This window comes from Chiloscyllium plagiosum, chromosome 7, assembly GCF_004010195.1.
Source record: "Chiloscyllium plagiosum isolate BGI_BamShark_2017 chromosome 7, ASM401019v2, whole genome shotgun sequence".
In the NCBI taxonomy this organism is placed as follows: Eukaryota; Metazoa; Chordata; class Chondrichthyes; order Orectolobiformes; family Hemiscylliidae; genus Chiloscyllium; species Chiloscyllium plagiosum.
In genome coordinates, this window is record NC_057716.1 from 26,188,497 (window position 1) to 26,208,785 (window position 20,289).

The 20,289-nt window shown below is 42.2% G+C and overlaps 1 protein-coding gene across 5 annotated transcripts in view; it reads left to right on the forward strand.

Annotated features, from left to right (window-relative positions):
* Nucleotides 1-20,289, forward strand: part of LOC122551426 (partitioning defective 3 homolog B-like) — a 979,113-nt gene that overhangs the window by 475,794 nt on the left and 483,030 nt on the right. For all 5 annotated transcript variants that reach the window (XM_043693310.1, XM_043693308.1, XM_043693311.1 and 2 more), the window contains exon 10: nucleotides 10,027-10,155. In XM_043693310.1, the coding sequence (XP_043549245.1) occupies nucleotides 10,027-10,155 (129 nt within the window). The remainder of the gene's footprint in view (nucleotides 1-10,026; nucleotides 10,156-20,289) is intronic.

A 20,289-nucleotide genomic window follows, 5' to 3' on the forward strand; every position in this document is an offset into this window, starting at 1 on the left:
TCGTACCCCCAACGCCTCTCCCCCAAGTCCCTCCTCCCTACTTTTTATCTTAGCCTGCTTGGCACACCCTCCTCATTCCTGAAGAAGGGCTTATGCCCGAAACGTCGATTCTCCTGTTCCTTTGATGCTGCGCTTTTCCAGCAACACATTTTTAAGCTCTGATCTCCATCATCTGCAGTCCTCACTTTCTCCCAATGTAATTAATATGTCATTAACAACTAGACCTTGGTGTTCTCACCCTTCTAATACCATCTCCTTTGTCTCCGAGTCAATTTTTGTCAAACAGGCTACGTAAATGCAAGTTGTTCAAGCAGTTGGACCTTCTGGGATTTATCTGGGGGGGGGGGGAGGGGGGGGGTGGTTGCAGACATTTGTGACATTCTCCCTGCGTCAAAAAGCCTGTGCCTCTTGTTGAGAGGCTGTGCAGCGAAAAAGTGTGCACGGATTGGGAATTGAGGAATAAATGCCTCTCATTATGTCAGTCACTTGTCCGGAAGATTTGGGGTAATCACTCCCTAAGGAGGCATGGCACATTGCTGGAGGCATGGCTTGCAGGCATGGTTCAACAGCCAAGCATGAATGGCACTGAATAGAGGTAATGAAGGGTGCCCATGAAAAAGTAAAATATTCAACTTTGTTCTTTCACTTTGTAGGGATGATATGTTGGTTGTTGCTTGTAATGAGGGCTGAAATCAGCCTGTTAAATCTTGTGTAGAAACTTTATTGCTTGATCATGCCTATAGTACTCCTAAAGTCGAACATTTTTTTTAAAAAAGTGTTCATTTAAGTTTCATTTCCATCTCGTTCTACCTGAATAAACAGATTTTATGATTTTACCTCACCCCAACCATCATCTCATTCTACTATAGATTTTTTTAAAATTCATTCACAGAATTAGGGTGTCTCTGGCTAGGCCAGCATTCATTGCCCAGAGGGCAATTAGGGTTCACCCACATTGCAGTGGGTCTGGTATCACATGTAGGCCCAGACCAGGTAAGGGCAGCAGTTTCCTTCCCTAAAAGCCATGAGTAAACCAGGTGAGGTTTTCTTGGCAATCGACAATGGATTCATGCTCACCGTTAGACTCTTTAATTCCAGACTTTGATAGGATTCAAATTCCACTATCTGCCATGTGGGATTTGAATCCGGGTCCCCAGAACATTACCTGGTTCTCTAGATTAAAGTCCAACAATTATACCACTAAGCTGTCTCCTCCCCTAAAAATACATGAAAGCATCATTCTAGATTTATATCCTTGAGCAATTGTCCAAGATCTTTACAATGCAGGAGAGAAGCTGGATTGACAATAAAATCATAATAAGACTTATTTATGACTTCCACAAGGTATAAAAATTTCAACACAGAAGGATGATACTTTGCCATCCTGTTTTACTCAGTCCACACCAAACAATTGTCCAGCAATTTTCGTAAAACTTTGACCTAGTTAGGGTGGAGGGACAGAATTGCACTGCTATCTTACAAAGAGATTTGTGCATTATTGCTTTGTGTTAATCACAGAATCCCTACAGTGTGGAAGCAGGCTATTCAGCCAATAGAGTCCAGACTGACCCAATGAAGTGCATCCCACTCAGATTCTTCCCCACCCCCCCCATATCCCTACATTTCACATGGCTATTCCACCTAGGTTGCACATCCCTGGACACTATGGGCAACTTAGCAATGCTAATCTACCTAGCCCGCCCATCAGTGGGCTGTGGGAGGATGCCAGAGTACCCAGAGCAAACCCATGCAGGTATGGGGAGAAAGTGGAAACTTCACACAGGCAGTCACCCGAGGCTAGAATTGATCCAGAGTCATTGGTGCTGTGAGACAGCAGTGCTAACCACTGAGCTGCCAAGCCCACCGTGTTGGAATGTTTCCCTACATGGACTTTCTTTGATCTTTGCACCAAAGTTGCATTGACTTAATAATGTAGCTCCAAACAAAGGGCCAGTGAGTTTGCCTCAAGTATAGCAGTCTCAATTGGTGTAAATTTACACCCAAACATTTAGATACAGTGGCACCCGAAGTCTGATGGGTGTTTTATAACAATTTTATTTTTCATTATTTTTCCTCAGTGAGACCCACACTGTGTATTTATAGTTCTGAAAGCTTTTTCACAGCCTCAGAACCTGTTTAATTAAAAGGCGAAAAGTTACCACTGTTTAAATTTCTTTAACATGCTGTGCTTACTGTGCATAAATAATCATTTGATGACTTCCAACCTCTACTTTCCAAACATCAATAAGGTAGACTTAGGGAAACGATGCTCGTTCTGCATATTGTGCTGGCTCCCAGTTGTTTATGCTGCTTTATGAGTGTGTTAACACTGGATTTACATTCCGACACACGCTAATGGAATTTTTAGGAAATTTACACACAAATTTCCAGTTGGCAAAGTTGGAACTACTGCAAATAATTTCTGTGTTGGGAGACCCTAATCCACATTCATGGCTTTTCCTCATGTACTCAATATGGTCATGAGCTCCTGAGGTGCATTGTTATGCCCTTTTTTTCCCCCTCAAACCCTCAATAATAGAAATGCAGTCTGGTCTCAGAGTCCTTCAGAAAGTTTGCACGTTTTCTGAGGAACAAGTGGGGAATAAAGAACCAACCCCAAAAAGCTGTGAGCACTGACAGGCATACCTCAGCATTATGCTCATCAAGGGAATGTTCTAGAATGATTATCCTAAAAGAAAAATTCTCCCACTGACTCAAACATTATCTAAAGCCTGACTCGAGAAGGTGAATTTGTTGAATTAACCTTTTTTTTCCCCTTTGAAAAGGTTTTGCTCGGCTTTTGATTAGATTAGATTACTTACAGTATGGAAACAGGCTCTTCGGCCCAACAAGTCCACACCGACCCGCCGAAGCGTAACCTAACACTACGGGCAATTTAGCACGGCCAATTCACCTGACCTGCACATCTTTTGGACTGTGGGAGGAAACCGGAGCACCTGGAGGAAACCCACGCAGACATGGGGAGAACGTGCAAACTTCACACAGTCAGTCGCTTGAGGCAGGAATTGAACCTGGCTCTCAGGCGCTGTGAGGCAGCAGTGCTAACCACTGTGCCACACGGTGGCACACATTCTTAGCTGAGTAAGAATGGTGCTGAGCTGTATAAATCTTGACCCTGACCTGTGCTGGCTTATGGATCAGTGGTGCTGGAAGAGCACAGCAATTCAGGCAGCAGTCGGATGCTGCCTGAATTGCTGTGCTCTTCCAGCACCACTGATCCAGAATCTGGTTTCCAGCATCTGCAGTCATTGTTTTTACCCCTGTGCTGGCTTAGTTGATCTTAACATGGGCAGTGCCAGAAGGCATTGCACTGGTTATGGGAAACTGAGAGGCAAAATTGAGCGCATTTCTTGCTTTTGATTGCTGTTCAGAGAGCTAGACTACAAAGTGCCTATGGGTAAATAAAGACTTGCATTTATAAGACCATAAGCCACTTGATCAGAAGCAGTTTATTCAGCCAATCAAGTCTGTTCCACCATTCAATGAGATCTGATCTGATAATCCTCAGCTTCACTTTCCTGCCTTTTCCCTATAAACTTCCCTTTACTGATTAGAAGTCCGTCTGTCTCAGTCTTGAATATTCTTAATGACGCAGTCTCGACAGCTCTTTGCAGTAAAGGACTCCACAGACTCACAACCTGTTGAGAGAGAAATAAATCCTCCTCATCTTTTTCTTAAATGGGAGCCCTCTACTCTGAGATTATGTCCTGTCGTCTTGGATTCTACCACAAAGGGAAACAACCTCTCCACATCGATCCTGTGAAATCCCCTAAGAATCATGTATGCTTCAATAAGGTGATCTCTCATTCTTCTAGACTTTGATGTGCACAGACCCGATCGACTCAACCTCTCCTCATAAAACAATCACTCAATTTCTGGTATCGCCTAGAGAACCTTCTTAGATCTGCCTCCAAAACCGGTGTATTTTTCCTTAGAAAAGAGAACCAGTAGAACTAGTTAAGTACCTTTTTTTCAAAGTGTAGTCTCTGATATAAAGTAGGAAGCATGACAGCTAATTTGTGCACAGCAACGTCCTGCAATCAGCAATGTGTTGAAAGGCCAGTTATTCTGTTTTTGGGTATTGGTTGAGGAATAATGTCTCTTCAAAATGTCCAAATCATTTACACCTCCTTAAGAAATTAGTCAAGGCTTTAGTTACCATGTAGCTGATGCCTCTGACACCATGGTGCACTCTCTCTGGAGTTAGATTTGATTCCACCACCTTCTGCTAAAAAATATGTTGTTGATTGGCAAGCTGGAGTGCATGTTGCTACATTCAGACAATTGTGGAAAACATGGTCAGTTTGGTGGGGCACTGGATGACTGGTATGGTTTGTGAAATCATATAAATCCATATTTCAGTGAATCGGGAAGAGAAAATGAGGTGGAGAAAAATGTATATATTTTTGGTCTGCTTAGCTGATTGATGTGAAATTGACATTTGTGACATACGTAATTGCAATAACAGTGCTTGGGACAAAGTTACCGTGTGGGGAAATTAAACCGGTGTGACTGCAGCTGTTGGCAGGATAATTGCTTGTTTACGTGATCACTCGAAATTGAACAAAAGAAGTTCACCCTTACAAAATTCCCAAAGGTGCACCAAGTCTCCAATGTCTCCAATTTGCTTCCCAAATTTTAGAAGGCAAGGATAAAGAGTTAAAGAAACAAACAGCTTTTCTCCCCAGCATTGCCACCAATGTCTATAATGGGCACAGTTCTGGTTTTGTTCCATAGCCCCTGGTCATGACAAAGCCATTTCTGATTTTGAAAGCCTTGCACTCAAAGTGATGATTTATTGCATTAAGTAACTCAGGAGTCATTCCTTCCTTTGCCTTGTGGGGAAAAAGCCTGCTGCATTCATCATTGCCTCTGCTTTCTTTTTCCTACCTGTGCCCCAATTTGTCATAGAGGTACAAACCAAGGGGAAAACATAAAACACATTACATTGGGTGAGGTCATTCCCATAATTTGGATTTGGGTTCAAGGGTATTTTCCTGGTCATAGCTTGCAAAACTAATGTAGTATTATCAAAATCACCAGACCGTAGTTAGGTCCAAGTCATGCCACAAACGTTTTTTATTCACATGTTTCACTAATGATCTATATTCCTTACTTTTTCTCCCTTTTTGTTAAACTAGTGGTTCCCTTGATTGAAGGACTACTTACAAAGGTAATTTTGGATCTGTCAAGCCACCAAAATAGTAATAACACAGACATGCTGCCTTGAAATTTACTCGGTTTAGTAATACTTTAAGAAAACAGATGTTTATTGTCAGCTGCAGGGATTGTCCACCATTTTGTTTTGTTATGGATTAGGATGCATTTGCTATTGATTGATAATTCCATGAAATCAGAAACCGCATTCACTTTTGGCAGATCCATGAAAATACCTGGTAGATGTAGCTGCTGGTCAATCCGAGATCTAAACTGCACTGTACCCAATGTCATTTAAAAATGCTTTGGATAAATCTGTTCCAGTGCTTGAACTAAACTCAGGAAGTGACGATCATTTACTCACAGTGTAAATGTTTTCCCGATCTTTTTCCAACTCTGCTTCCACTCCTCTGTCTCCACATTGCGAAAAGTTTGCCTCCGTCCGCAAGCCCTTGGTTCAGCTTGGACAATTTCCTGTCATCACAAGAGCGTAAGGAGCAGGAGTAGGCACTTCAGCCCCTCAAGCCTACTCCACCACTCAATACAATCATGGTTGATCTCATCTTCGTCTCAACTCCACTTTCTTGCCTGATCTTCATTCAGGGTCACCGCAACTCAGGTATTTGTGCGTTCTTACCTTTGCCTCAAAGTTTTCTGATCTTGCTCCTCAAAATGTATCCTCCTCCATGAACACTTTGCTCCATGCTTATTACTCACCACCACACTCGCAGGTCCTCTTCTGTATGGGTTGCTCCCAGCACAGCCAACCTATTTCCTACACTTCTCATTAGCACCCATTCAGTATTTACCTCTCATAAAAAACAAAGAGCTGTGGAATCTGAAATGAAAACAGAAAGTGCTGGAGAAACTCAGCAGATCTAGCAGCATTGTTTAAGGAGAGAAAGCAAAGTCAGTGTTTCAGATCTAGTGACCTGCTACAGTCACGCTGCTTGCTGATCATTGACTTGAAGCATTAACTCTATCTGTCTCTCCACAGATGCTACCAGACCTGCTGATTATTTCCCACAGTTACTGTTTTAATAACTGATTTCAACCATGGGCCATATTTTGCTTTTCTCTTTGACTTGCTTCTTCAGCAGGATGATTCAGCAAGGTTGATATTCTCACTTTTTTTTTATTTCCACTATCACCACTGTAGTAATTGGAATGAGGTCAGCCAGGTGGACCTCATAGAATATGAGTTCCTGATTGGGGCTGTTAATCATGGCAATCTGGGAACCGTAGCTGACAGAGAAGAACGCGAGTGTCAGGCATCCTGTACACTTCAAGATCAGTGTCAAGGACTCTCCATGTGTAAATAAAGGGTGGCTTCGTGACAGGATACCAGCCTGTGTTATTTCAGCAAACACAAGCCCATTCTCTGCTTCTGATCTTAATCAGACCCCAAGCAGATGGATAACAAGTGAAGACTGTGGCCAGGCCCTGTGGCTGGGTTAATGGGGCCTTTCTATCAGGGTGGTACCTCATGTCTCCTGTTAGTGAGCCAAAGGGCACTGCCAGAAGCTTGATGGCTTGACAATCGAAGCAAAAGTCTGTGCTGAATTGACAAATCATGGTGATTATATATATATAGCTGGTCATGACACATTGCCTGCCTTCGTAATGCTGTGCCGTTTTCTACTGTCCTTTCATATCATTCGTGCACTTTGGTTTTCGTTTCACTTTACAAAAAAAAAATGTGAAGCCTTCAATTAAGAATCTGTTGGGAAATTTTTGTGTGCAGGCAGTCCTGAGACTCAGACATCTGGAACTTCCTGAGAAGTGCAAGAAATCCATTTGCTGAAAGGGTAAAATGTGGGTCAAACTGGTAGTCTGTGTTCTTGTCATCATATTACCAAAATTATACATCTTTCCTTGTCGCCAAAAGCATCGTTGATTGCGCGCATGACTGTCATCACTCTGTCAGCAATGGAAGTAAAAGGTTCCATGTGTGACAGTCTACTAGGAAGGAGTGACCTATAGTTTAATTCAGGCTGAAATGGAGGTTGAAGTGAGGCCCTAGAGGGATATACATTGCTCAGGAAATGAAAGCTATCAGATTTTGTTTTCAGCTCATCACTCTCAGAGATCAGTGTCCTCCTTGTAATTTTTTTTTGCGTGAAGATAACAGGCAGATGTCTTGCTGCACTTTTTAAGGGATCCCTTTGTTAAAATTACAATTCGTTTGCTTAGAATTGAGAGTGCACTATGAGGCAAGGGTTGACAATTTACAAAACAAGTGTACCTCTGTGTTGTAGGCACCGCTGATGAGACTGATTATTATTGTTCTTTCCTTGTGGCCATGCAAAGATGGTGGCACATCTTAAAATACTGTCTACCTGCTTTATTCTTGTTCTTTCTCCTGGTTTGATACAAATTAAGCTTAAAAGGCCATATCAGTTCAGAGTCAACACACTTGGAGCAGAGCTTTAGTCACATCGAGACCTGACTGGTTACGGATGGTCGGTTTCTTGCCTGAAGGACATTAGTGAAGTGCCTGTGCTTTTCCACAAATCCAAAAGCTTCATCGTCACTTTCAGAGGGTACTTCCATTGATAATTTTTTTTACCATAAGTTGAGTTCTCGAGTTGCCATCCTTGGATCTATACTAGAGTTCTCCGATTATTAGTTTAGCAATGTCACCACACTGTCATTCTTTGTTTATTGCAGTGTTTTGAAGCAGTATATCAAAAGTCAAAATAGTGTATCTTTATACACTCAGTCCAATTTGAGGAATAGCGCTATCAGATTGTCATGTTGTTTCTCTTACATCACGGAGTTCCTGTAAGATCAATCATTTGAGTTGTCTTGTACTCCTTAATACTACTTTATTAATAACACAATAAGAATCATAGGTAAGGAGATTTATCTTCAGGACTTGTGCTGCTAGGTCTGAGTCAGATGAAAGGTGAGTAATGGCATGGTTTCCATAATAGATGCATCGGAACAAGTTGACTGTGCATCTTCTCAGCTTATTAAATGGTATGATCAGAGGCAAGAAAAACATCAACAATGAAAATTAAGAATGTTCTCAAGAATGTCAGAGATAATCTGGAAGTGACCAAACTGTTGAAGTGCAGAATTTTAAATAGAGATGAGAGCAGCCATTGAAGCATCTAGCTTATCATTCCAATATAGAAATTGATTCTCCCAGGATCTCCTTAATATCATCTAATTGCTTGAATGACTCCAGAGTTTTCAGCCATGCAAGTAATAATATTTTGTGTATGTGCGTGTGTCTGTGTAGAAATTCATCTCTTATGACATTTACCTTTCACAGTTTGTGACTCTGTTTGTGATCTGCAGTTATAGTGTAACTTGATATAATGTTTGCATTTATCCTGACCTTATGTGTAATTCTACATAGTCCACAAATCATTCACTTCCTTTCAAAGCCCAACTTTTTATACTTTTGCTTATAATCTTTCTATAAAGACACTGCCCGTGTAAAGGGGAGAAGTTGTCTAGAAAGGAGTATTAGGCAAGAGTTTTCCTGGTGGCTGCTCAATATGGACGGAGGAGGTGTACGAGCTACTTTGTTGTTTAGATTTAAGAGGGAAACGAGAGAAAGATAAGGTCATTGATTCCCTACTTGGTTAGAGAGTTACTCATGTAACCTGAAGTTTCCTGAAGAAGGGCTCATGCCAGAAACGTTGATTCTCCTGCTGCTTGGATGTTGCCTGACCTGTGCATTTTCAGCTTTGATCTCCAGCATCTGCAGTCCTCACTTTCTCCTAGTTACTCATGTAAGTTAGTTTTAAATTTCGGTGTTTCCATTCACGTGGAATGCACATCCAATGACTGTAAAATCTAACATTTTAATAGACCTTTTTTCTTCTGAGTGATGCTTCATCATCAATCAATGTGGGACAGTAGAGTTGAAATTGAAGATCATGACTTTGAGGTGGAAGGAGCTAGAAGGTCATTTTCTCATATTTTTTGTTTCGGCTCACTCACTTGCTAAGTCTGTCTTCCTGTAGTGCTTCTAATATTTTGAATGCTTGGCAATGTCTCAGTGATAGCATTCACAACTCATAGTCAGGAAGTTGTGATTTCAACTCCCACTACAGAGGCAGGAACATAAAATCAAAGGTGAAACCAGTGCAGTACTGAGGGAGTGCTGCACTGTCTAAGACCTTGTATTTTAGATTATAGCAGAAACCGTCTCTGCCCCCTCAGCTGAACGTAAAAGATCTTACACTTCAGAAGAGTAAGGGAGTTTATATTAAATTATTATTTATCACTGATAGAGCATCACAAAAGAAATCTGGCCATTTTGAATGATTTTTGGGACTTCGATGGATGATATTCGCTGCAGTGTTTCATACCTTACACTAATAACTGCAGCTCAAATGTACTTCATTGAGTGGAAAATGCTTTGAGATGCTGCAAGATCATGAAGGACACTTTACGACGCAAGTATTTCCATTGTTAAAAGTTGAAATAACTGCAGACGCTGGAAACCTGAAACAAAAATAGAAATTGCTGTAAAATCTCAGCAGTTCTGACAGTGTCTGTGAAGAGAAGTCAGGTCCAGTGATCTTTCTTCAAAATTGAAGTTCTGAGTTCTGAAGAAGGATCAATGGACCCAAAAAGTTAACTCTGATTTCTCTCCACAGATGCTGCCAGACCTGCTGAGGTTTTCCAGCAATGTATTCTTATTTCCATTGTTACTTTAATTTAAAGTTTTTAATTTATTTTCTATCCCAGTTTGAGCCAAATCATAACTAACTACATCCAAATTGATGTCTTTCAGATTCTCTTGGTATGTATTTTCCTTGTGATTTCCTGGACTATATTCTTTTCCTAAAGTGTTGAGCTTACAACTGATTATTACTGTTCTGACAGGTGAATGGCATTGACATAACTGGGAAGACACAGGAGGAGCTAGTTGCAATGCTGCGTAGCACAAAGCATGGAGAAACGGTCGCTCTTGCGGTTGCTCGCCAAGATGATGTCTTTGTGCCTCGTGAATTGGTAATGTACAACCAGCCTTTGTTCTGAAAAGCAGTGGGTGTGCTAATATCACCTGACCTGAGCGGGATATGTGAAGTGGTTCTCGTATAAACTCGTTTGAAGTAATGTGCAAGCAAAGCAAAACTGATGTGAGGTCAAGCTTTTTCATACACTGAGTAGAATGCACTGCCTGGAAATGAGAAGGCACATTCAGCTGAGGCATTCCAAGGCATTGGATGGTTATTTGGATAGAAAAGGTGTGCAGGGAATATGGGAAGGGCAGGAGATTGGCACAAGAATGAGCCATGTGGCCTCCTATAATGATTGCTGTGGTTCTGTTCGCCGAGCTGGAAGTTTTTATTGCAAACGTTTCGTCCCCTGTCTAGGTGACATCCTCAGTGCTTGGGAGCCTCCTGTGAAGCGCTTCTGTGGTGTTTCCTCCGGCATTTATAGTGGCCTGTCCCTGCCGCTTCCGGTTGTCAGTTTCAGCTATCCGCTGCAGTGGCCGGTATATCCTAGTAGCCACACACGCAGACGGCCAGCAACATGCATGCGGCGGACGAAACGTTTGCAACAAAAACTTCCAGCTTGGCAAACAGAACCACAGCAACGAGCACCCGAGCTACAAATCTTCTCACAAACTTTGAACTCCTGTAATGATTCTGTGATAAAAGACAGAGGAAGTCTGGAATTTCCTTCTCCAAAAAGCTATTGAGCCAAGTAATGTTCAAAATTTTTAATAAAGAGATTATTTTTATTGGTCAAGCGTATTAAGGATTGCTGGCATATGTGAAGTTATGCAAATCCACCATGATATATCGGAATAGCTGTACAGGCTGGAGGAACTGAGTGATTTGTTGCTTAACCTGCAATGATAACACCGTGATGTGTATATGTGCGTTTGCATGTTTCTCAGCCTTTTACAAAACTCACATTATTGCCATCGAGAATCAGACTGTAGCACATAAAGAATGCCCTCTCCCCTCATCAACTTTTGTTCCTGCCACCTCTGAGAATGTTTCAATTAGACCTGATATTCTGCACTGTACTCAGTGTGTCCATAATGGGTAAAATGGCTATATAATGTGAAAAATTCCTAATGTTTGATGATGGAGTTTCAAGAGGTAATTTAATCTCCGGGCCTTGCTGAAATTTTTAAATGACTTGAGCTTTGCTCTTGTGATTTATGACGTCACCTGAACTGATCAAATTACTGCCTTGCAACTTATTACCAGACATTCTATTACCTTCTGCTTATTTCACTTTTGTCTTGAATGCATTTTCAAATAAGTTCATTATTAGAAAAGATGGTATGCTATTGAGAGTTGGCTTATTAAATCCATCTAGATAAAGAGCAGAAGTATTATGTGCATATGAAAGTACATTTTAGATGCTTTTTCAAGGCAGTATCTTTTTCCCTCTCTTTTTGTCTCCCATTATCTTTTTATTTTCACCCTCGCTGTCCTTTATTTTAATGTTTCTGTCTCTTGATCCTTTGTCATCCTTAATGCCTTTAGATTCCAAATCAGCCCAGCAGGGTTCCTCCTGTTGACTCTCTTTATTATTTGCTGAATCTCAGTCTTTTTTACTCGTGTACAGTTTCAATGTACCTGGCACGCTATCTGCCTCTTGTGTCTCCTTATACAAACCCTTGAGTTCTGTTTCCAGATTTGATGTGGGGGAACCTTATTTTGCACCAAATCCTGTGCAAGGAAGGAAGGAAGGAATGGATTTCCTACTTTTGTTTGATTTTTCTTATTATCTATTACAGCGAGCATTTGAAAAAAAAAGGGCTGTCTGTCTCTCCCCATCCCCTTTGTTGTTTGCCTCCCTCCTTTAGAGTTATTGCAGAGCAGTTACTTTTCCTGACCGCATGCTTATTGGGTTTGAAATTTTCTGCAATCTTAAAAATCACTGACATGTCAAAGGTTTTTATAGGCAAATGCTGGGTTTGCTGTCGAGCTGTGTGAATCTGAGAGGTGAGCTTTAATGCAGCTGTATTCAAAAGTGTGAGGATAAAATAAGTCAGAAGCATAAAGAATGGTGATATTTATTGTTGCTGTAAATGCTAATTTTGTACCTCGTGCAACAAGCCATTTGAGCTGGGCTGATTTTGCCCTCCTCTGCCCTTCCAGATCAGGGCACTGCTAGATTGAGACCCTACAACACTTCCAATGGCGCTCATGTTAATTCAGCGTCGTCATGTTTAGGAATCTTACAAATTATTTCTTCATTTAATGTCCTTGGAATTTTGAGAAAGGGAACTTTATCTTGGGAGCCTGACTAACCCATCCAGTTGAATGGAGCAGAGACTTTATGATGCAGACAATAGGTCCCTAATAAGTGAAAGGGAAGACTGGGAGGTGAGAGGTCAATCATGAATATTGAAACATTTTGGAGTTTCTGTTGGGCTTAATCAAGAATAATTTTTTTCCTGCTGATGCATTTTATGCCACTTTTAGGAAGTAGATGAAAAGCACAGTGACTTGGTATAGTTTATTCTTTCATCTTTCAAACTTCCTTTTAAATGTAGCCTGGACTTATGGGTTGAATTTCTTTCTCTCTCCTGTATTTTAAATAGAACTGAAATAAGATGAATGAGTCTGTACTCTGCCAGTGTCAATTTGAATATTGCAACACTCTGCCTGCTTCCCAAGCTACAGGTACTTCCTCTAGTGTTCAATGATGCCTCAGTAAAGATTGCTAATGCCTAAAATGGCCTTCATAGAGAGATATTCCACTGATTGTACCAATGCAATCTCCCACTCCAGTAACAGCTCAACTAGTTCCACTTCCCTGCCCTTTCCCTATAGCCCTGCAATTTTACTTTTTTTTCAAGTTTTTTGAGAGCCATGATTGAATGTGCCTGCACCATATTGTTGTGCTGTGCATTCCAGATCCTAACTAATTGCTGAATTAAAAGTATGGTTTTCCTCGTGTCAGCATTTTTTTCGTTTGCCAATCATCTCAAAAGGTGTACTGTAATTTCTCATCCTTTGATGGAACCACATGCTCTCTATCTACTCTGTCTAGATCTCCTTGAGATTTTGAACTTCTTGATCAAATCGGCCGTGGCTAGTGCCTGCGGCCGTGCTTGTCTGAAAACTCCCCATCTCAGAAGCTAAGCACACTCTGGCCTGGTTAGTACTTGGATGGGAGGCCGCCTGGGAATGCCAGGTACAGTAGGCTGGGGCGGCTCAGTGGTTAGTACTGCTGCTTCACAGCACCAGGGTCCCGGGTTCAATTCTTGCCTCAGGCAACTGTCTGTGTGAAGTTTGCACATTCTCCCCGTTTCTGCGTGGCTTTCCTCCGGCTGCTCCGGTTTCCTCCCACAATCCAAAGACGTGCAGGTCAGGTGAATTGCCCATGCTAAATTGCCCGTAGTGTTAGGTGCATTAGTCAGGGGTAAATATGGGGAATGGGTCTGGGTGGGTTACTCTTTGGAGGTCGATTTGTTGGGCTTTTGTTGCAATTGTTGTGCTGAACAGCCTGTTTCCATACTGTAGGGAATCTAATCTAATCTAACCTTCCTTCAACCTGTTCTTGGAGAAATGACCCAGCTTGTCCAGTCCACCCATGAAAGGAAAAACATCAGTTCACTAATCATAGGGGACTTAAAATGCAGGTGAACTGGCAAAATCAGATTGGTAGCACATCTCAAAAAAAGGAATTTGTGAAATACCTACCAAGTTATTTTGGGGAGCAACTTGTGGTCGAGCCCACTCGGGAGCAGGCAATTCTGGATTTGGTGATGTGTAATGAGGCAAACTTGATTAGGAAAGGAACCCTCAGGTCTGTGACCGTAATGTAATAGAATTTACCCACAGTTTGAGAGGGAGAAGCTGGAATCAAATATAACAGTAATGCAATTGAGTAAAGGTAACTACAAAGGCGTGAGGGAGGAGTTGGCCAGAATTGATTGGAAGGGGAGCCTAGCAGACAAGATGGTGGAGCAGCATCTGGGTGTAATTCAAGAGTGACAGCAGCAGAAATTCATGCCAAGGAAGAAGAACCATGCTAAGGGGAGGATGAGACAACCATAGCTGACCAAGGAAGTCAGGGACAGCATAAAAGCAAAAGAAAATGCATACAATGTGGTGAAGCTTAGCGGGAAGCCAGAGAGATTGGGAAACCTTTAAAAACCAGCAGAGGATAACTTAAAAGGGCAATATATGTGGAGAAGATGAAATATGTGAATAAGCAAGATGGTAATGTAAAAGAAGATGGCAAGAGTTTATTTCATAAGTTCGTAAGAATAGGAGCAGTATTAGTCCATTCGGCCCATCGAGTCTGCTCCACCATTCGATCACGGCTGATATGTTCCTCATACCCATTTTCCCCCCTTCTCTCCATATCTCTTCAACTCATTACCAATTAACAACCTGTTTAACCCCTCCCTAAATTTATTCTCTGTCCCAGCATCCACCACATTTTGGGGTAGCAAATTCTACAGAATCAGAACCCTTTCGGAGCAGTATTTTCTCCTCAACTCTGTTTTAAATTTGCTACCCCTTATCCTAAGACTATGACCTCTCATCCTAGGATGCTCCATAAGAGGAAGCATCTGCTTCACATCTATTTTATCCATGCCTTTTGTCAAGCTGAACACTTCAATTTGATCTCCCCTCATTCTTCTAACCTCCAGAGAGTAGAGGCCTAAACTGTGCAATCTCTCTTCATACGACATATCCCTCATCTCTGGGATCAATCTAGTGAACCTCCTCTGAACTGCCTCCAATGCCACTACATCTTTCATCAAAAAAAGAGGGACCAAAACTGTGCACAATACTCCACGTGTGGTCTCACCTCACCAATACCTTGTATAGTTGCAACAATACTTTCTTACATTTATATTCTATTCCTTTAGCTATAAAAGCCAACATTCCATTCACTTTCCTTATTATCTGCTATACCTGCATGCTAGTTTTCCTTGACTCATGAACAAGTACATGTAGATCCCTCTGGACTGGAACGCCCTGACGTGTCTCCCCATTAAGATAATAGGTCATCTTACCTTTTTTTTTTATCCAAATGCATGACGTCACACTTATCCACCTTAAACTCCATCTGCCACATTTTGGCCCACTCTCCTAACCTATCTATATCCATTTCTATGGTTCTTATTTCCTGATTGCAATTTACCGTGTCGCCTATTTTTGTGTCTTCTGCAAATTTGGCCATAGAGCATTCTATCCCTGTATCCAAGTTGTTAATGTAGAATATAAATAGCTATGGTCCAAGGACTGAGCCCTGTTACACCTTGCCTTCCAGAAAGAAACCCATTTATTCTGACTCTCTGTCTTTTGTCCATCATCCAGTTATCTCTCCAGGTTAATAGATTACCCGTAGTCCCACATAATCCCATATAAGATGACTGAAAACTGGCTAATGTAACACTCCTGTACAAGAAGGAAGGGAGACAGAAGACAGGAAATTATAGGCCGGTTAGCCTGACCTCAGTCACAGAGTCATACAGCGCGGAAACAAATCCTTTGCTACAACCAGTCCACTGTGAGCATAATCCCAAACTAAATGAGTCCTACCTGCCTGCTCCTGGCCCATATCCCTCCCAACTTTTCCTATTCATGTATCTATTCAAATGTGGGCGGCACGGTAGCACAGAGGTTAGTGTTGAAACTTTATTGCTGGAACAGCACAGCAGGTCAGGCAGCATCCAGGGAACAGGAGATTCGACGTTTCGGGCACAGGCCCTTCTTCAGGAGAAACGTCAAATCTCCTGTTCCCTCGATGCTGGCTCACCTGCTGTGCTGTTCCAGCAATAAAGTTTCAACTTTGATCTCCAGCATCTGCAGACCTCACTTTCTCCTAGCACAGAGGTTAGCACTGCTGCCTCACAGCGCCAGAGACCAGGGTTCAATTCCTGCCTCAGGCAGCTGTCTGTGTGGAGATTGCACATTCTCCCGTGTCTGCGTGGGTTTCCTCCCACAGTCCAAAGATGTGCAGGTTAGGTGAATTGGCCATGCTAAATTGCCCATAGTGTTAGGTGAAGGGGTAAATGTAGGGGAATGGGTCTGGGTGGGTTGCTCTTCGTAGGGTCGGTGTGGACTTGTTGGGCCGAAGGGCCTGTTTTCACACTGTAAGTAATCTAATCATCTAATCTAATCAAATGTTGTAATTGTACCCACATCAACCACTTCCTCAGGAGGTTCCTTCCACACACGAACCACCCTCTGTGTAAAAAAAATTGGCCCCTCATGTCATTTTTTTAAATCTCTCTCCTTAAAATGTATCTCTTAGACTTGACATCCCCATCCTTTTGAAAAAACAACTACTATTAACTCTATCTACACCTCTCATTATTTTATAAACTTCTACCAGGTCGCCTCTCAACCGCCTGTGCACTAGTGAAAAATGTCCCAGTCCATCCTGCCTTTCTTTATAACTCAACCCTTCCATACTTGACAAAATGTGGTAAATCTCTTCTGAACCCTTAATAATATCCTTCCTATAACTGGACGAAGAGAACTTGGCACAGTTTTCCAGAGGAGGCATCACCAATATCCTGTACAATCTCAACATCGTTGGTAAGACTTTAGTGTCTATTGTTAGGGATGAGATTGCAGAGTTATTGGAAGTGCATGGTAAAGTAGGGCTGTGTCAGCACAGCTTTGTCAAGGGGGGAAACATACCTGATAAATCTGCTAGAATTCTTTGAGGAGGTAACAAGCATGTCAGACAAAGGAGAGCCAGTGGATGTGATCTTTTTGGACTTCCAAACGGCTTTTGACAAGTTGCCACACAGGAGACTGCTAAATAAAATAAGAGCCAGTGGTTTGGGGCAAGGTACTGGCATGGATAGAGGATTGGTTGACTGGCAGAGACAGAATACGGATATAAGATTTTTTTTTTAGGATGGCAGCCAGTGACTGGTGGAGTTCTGCATAGGTCAGTGTTGGGACCACAACTATTCATATTATACACTTATAGTCTAGGTGAAGGAACTAAGAGCATTGTTGCTTAGTTTGCAGATGACACAAAGATAGATGGAGGAACAGGTAGTGTTAAGAAAGCGAGAGTCTGCAGAAGGTGTGGCGGACAGAATTGGACACAACATTCCAGCAGAGATGGAAACGGTGTTTCATAATGTTTCAGCTTAACATCCTTGTTTCTATACTCGGGGATTGCATTTTAGGGGCTTAAAGTTAGAGGGGGTTGTTGAAATAAGGCAGGTGGACCATAAAGTAGGGCACTGTGCTGACCTGACCTTATGTTACTTTGCAAGTGATGGTGAGGTTTCAGGTGGGGTCCCTAAACATGGTCCACTTAAGGATCCCATTTCCACAACCCTCACATTTAACAGGTGATGGGAGAGACCTATGCAGAATGGGCATCCTGAATAAGTTTGTCCTTTGCATGCTGAAAACCAGTCAAGATAGCGGTAGTTGGTGGTGTCGTGGGTCCTGGTATAATGTGCTTTCTTTTCCGGTCCCCAGTGCCTATTGAGGTAGCCTTCGCATAACACCTTCCTTACACCAGCGATGGCAAGCCAGGCCTTGACAAGATTTCATATTTAGCTAAAGGTCCAGGTCCATTGCCAAACGTCCCCTCCTTGGCCTGGCTGCAGCACCACCAATGGTCATTACTCTTCTGACTTGGATGAGGGACTATGGCGAATAGTCTGGCACTCTGGTGACTTTACCCCTCTCACTGGTCAGCAGACCTATGAAGTGTCACTAAAGAGAGATAGAAGTCTCACCTTCAAGACATTGAACTTCTCTCAGCCAAACAATTAAAATGGGGCATGATCTGATCCAGCCCTACATTTATGCACAGGGTTAGAAGAGCTCATCCTTCATGTTTAAACAAAGCCTAAAAGGTAATAAGCAAAGTTGTAATAGTTTTACAAGATCATAGGGCTGCTTCCTTATTAGAGAGAGATGATTAGTTTAACCTGACCGTCACCATGCCTCCGGCAAGGGGAGAGGTTGAGAAGGAGAGTTCTTCATGACAACCTCAGATGATGTAGGAATTGAACCCATGCTGTTGACGTTACTATGCATCACAAACACCATCCAATCAACTGAGCTACCCTGCACTCAGATTAAAAACCAGATTATACAGTCATTCAGCATGGAAACAGACCTTGTCGTCCAACCGATCCATGTCGACCATAATCCCAAACTAAACTAGTTCCACCTGCCTGTGCTTGGCCCATATCTTTCCAAACCTTATTCGTGTGCTTATGCAAATATCTTTTAAATTATGTAACTGTCTCTGCATCCACCATTTGGGGCAATTCATTCCACACACCAACCAGTCCCTGTAGAGAAAAGTTGCCCCTCACGTCCTTTTTAAATCTTTCCCCTCTCACCTTAAAAATACGCCCCCTAGTCTTGAAATCCCTCATGATAGGGAAAGGACACTGGCCATTAACCCTATCTATGTCCCTCATTATTTTATAAACCTCTATAAGGTCACCCCTCAACCTCCTACACGGCCGTGAAAAATGTCCCAGCCGGTCCGGTCTCTCCCTACAACTCAGACCTTCCATTCCTGGCAATTTTCTGGTAAATCTCTTCTGAACGCTCTCCAGCTTGATAATATCCTACCCATAACATGGAGACCAGAACCGGACACAGTACTCCAGAAGCGGCTCACCAATGTGCTGTACAACCCCAACATATCGTCCCAGCTCCTGTACTCTAAGATCTGAGGAATGAAGGCGAGCATGCTAAGCAGATTTCTGTAAGCCTCTTAAATCAATTTTTCTAACCTCCAGTGACACCTTCAACAGGCTGTGTACCACCGGTTTCTGTGTTCCTGGACCCCACTTAGAAATGTACATATTTCTGACCAACCTGTTCAGAAATGTTAATACACTTCCTTGGAACAGGTAGGACTTGACTTTCTGACCCAGAGATACGGACACTACCACTGCATCATAATCACCCTTAATATTGCTTCTCCTCGTTCTTCTTGCCAACATCTATCACTTCATATCTCCCCACATTAAGTTTAATCTGTCATGTGTACACCAGCTCATGTTCTTTTGCAGCCTGTGGCTATCCTCTTCACAGCTCACAGTGTCTTAGATTTCATGGGACCACCTTTATAATTTGACTTATCCTGGATCATGCCTCCCAGGATTCATTTCATTTTCTGTATCTGCTGCCTCTGCTTTCAGAGTGTATGCATGTGCAGGCAATGTGATAGCTTGGTTATTGGGGGTTTGTGAAGGTTGATAGAGATTGAGTGCCTGGAGAGGTCCTGGACAGCGGTATCCAATTTTAGGCTAGTTGCACCAATAACTCAGAGTCACCCATCCCAGCCTTGCAGTTTCATCGGTATTCCCAACCCATGGCAAAAGTGTCCCTTAGTTTATCCCCAGAGAGTGGGTCAGCCTGCACAGTACTTCCAAGTTTTGTGTAATTGGTAAATTTTGAAGCCCTATGCACCGAAGTCTAGGTCATTCATACAGGTCAAAAAGCAGATTGTGCTTAAGAACCTCGTTGGAACCCCACCATTTACCTTCCTGCAGTCTGAAGACTACTGTTCACCATTGTTGTCTGCTTCCTAGCATTTGGACCATTTTATAACCAAGCTGACACTTTTATTCACCTTTTTATTCCATTAGCTTCAACTTTGCTGGCCAGTTTATTATGAGGCACTTCATATGGGCCTCCACGGGTTCATGTACACTGTATGAACTACATTCCCCTTATCAACAATCTTTGTTAACTCATCAAAGATCGCAGTCAAATTATTTAAACATGATTTGCCTTGAATAAGCTTAAAATTTTCCTTAATTAATCCGCAATGTCCAATCATCTTTTAATTTTCAGTAGGATTATTGCTTCTAAAAGCTTTCCTGTCTTTGAGGTTAAACTGTAGCTGCTGGGCTTATCCTTCCTTGTCTCTTTCAACACTTTGAGATAAATGCCATATACACCTGCAAGGTATGTTGGTTTTAAAATCTTGTCACCTTGCCCGGGACTTCCAGTTTATTTTATGTCAGTCATAACTGTCAACTCTCCACTTCCATATAGAAGTCGAAAGGATTTGAGCCACATAGGAGGAAATAGTTTAAAGGACTTGCAGATGTAAGGTGGCTAAATTTCAATAAACCCTTTGGAAGGTTGACACGGTCACTGGAATATTCCATGCAAATGACCACGTCAGTTTTATGATGTTGGC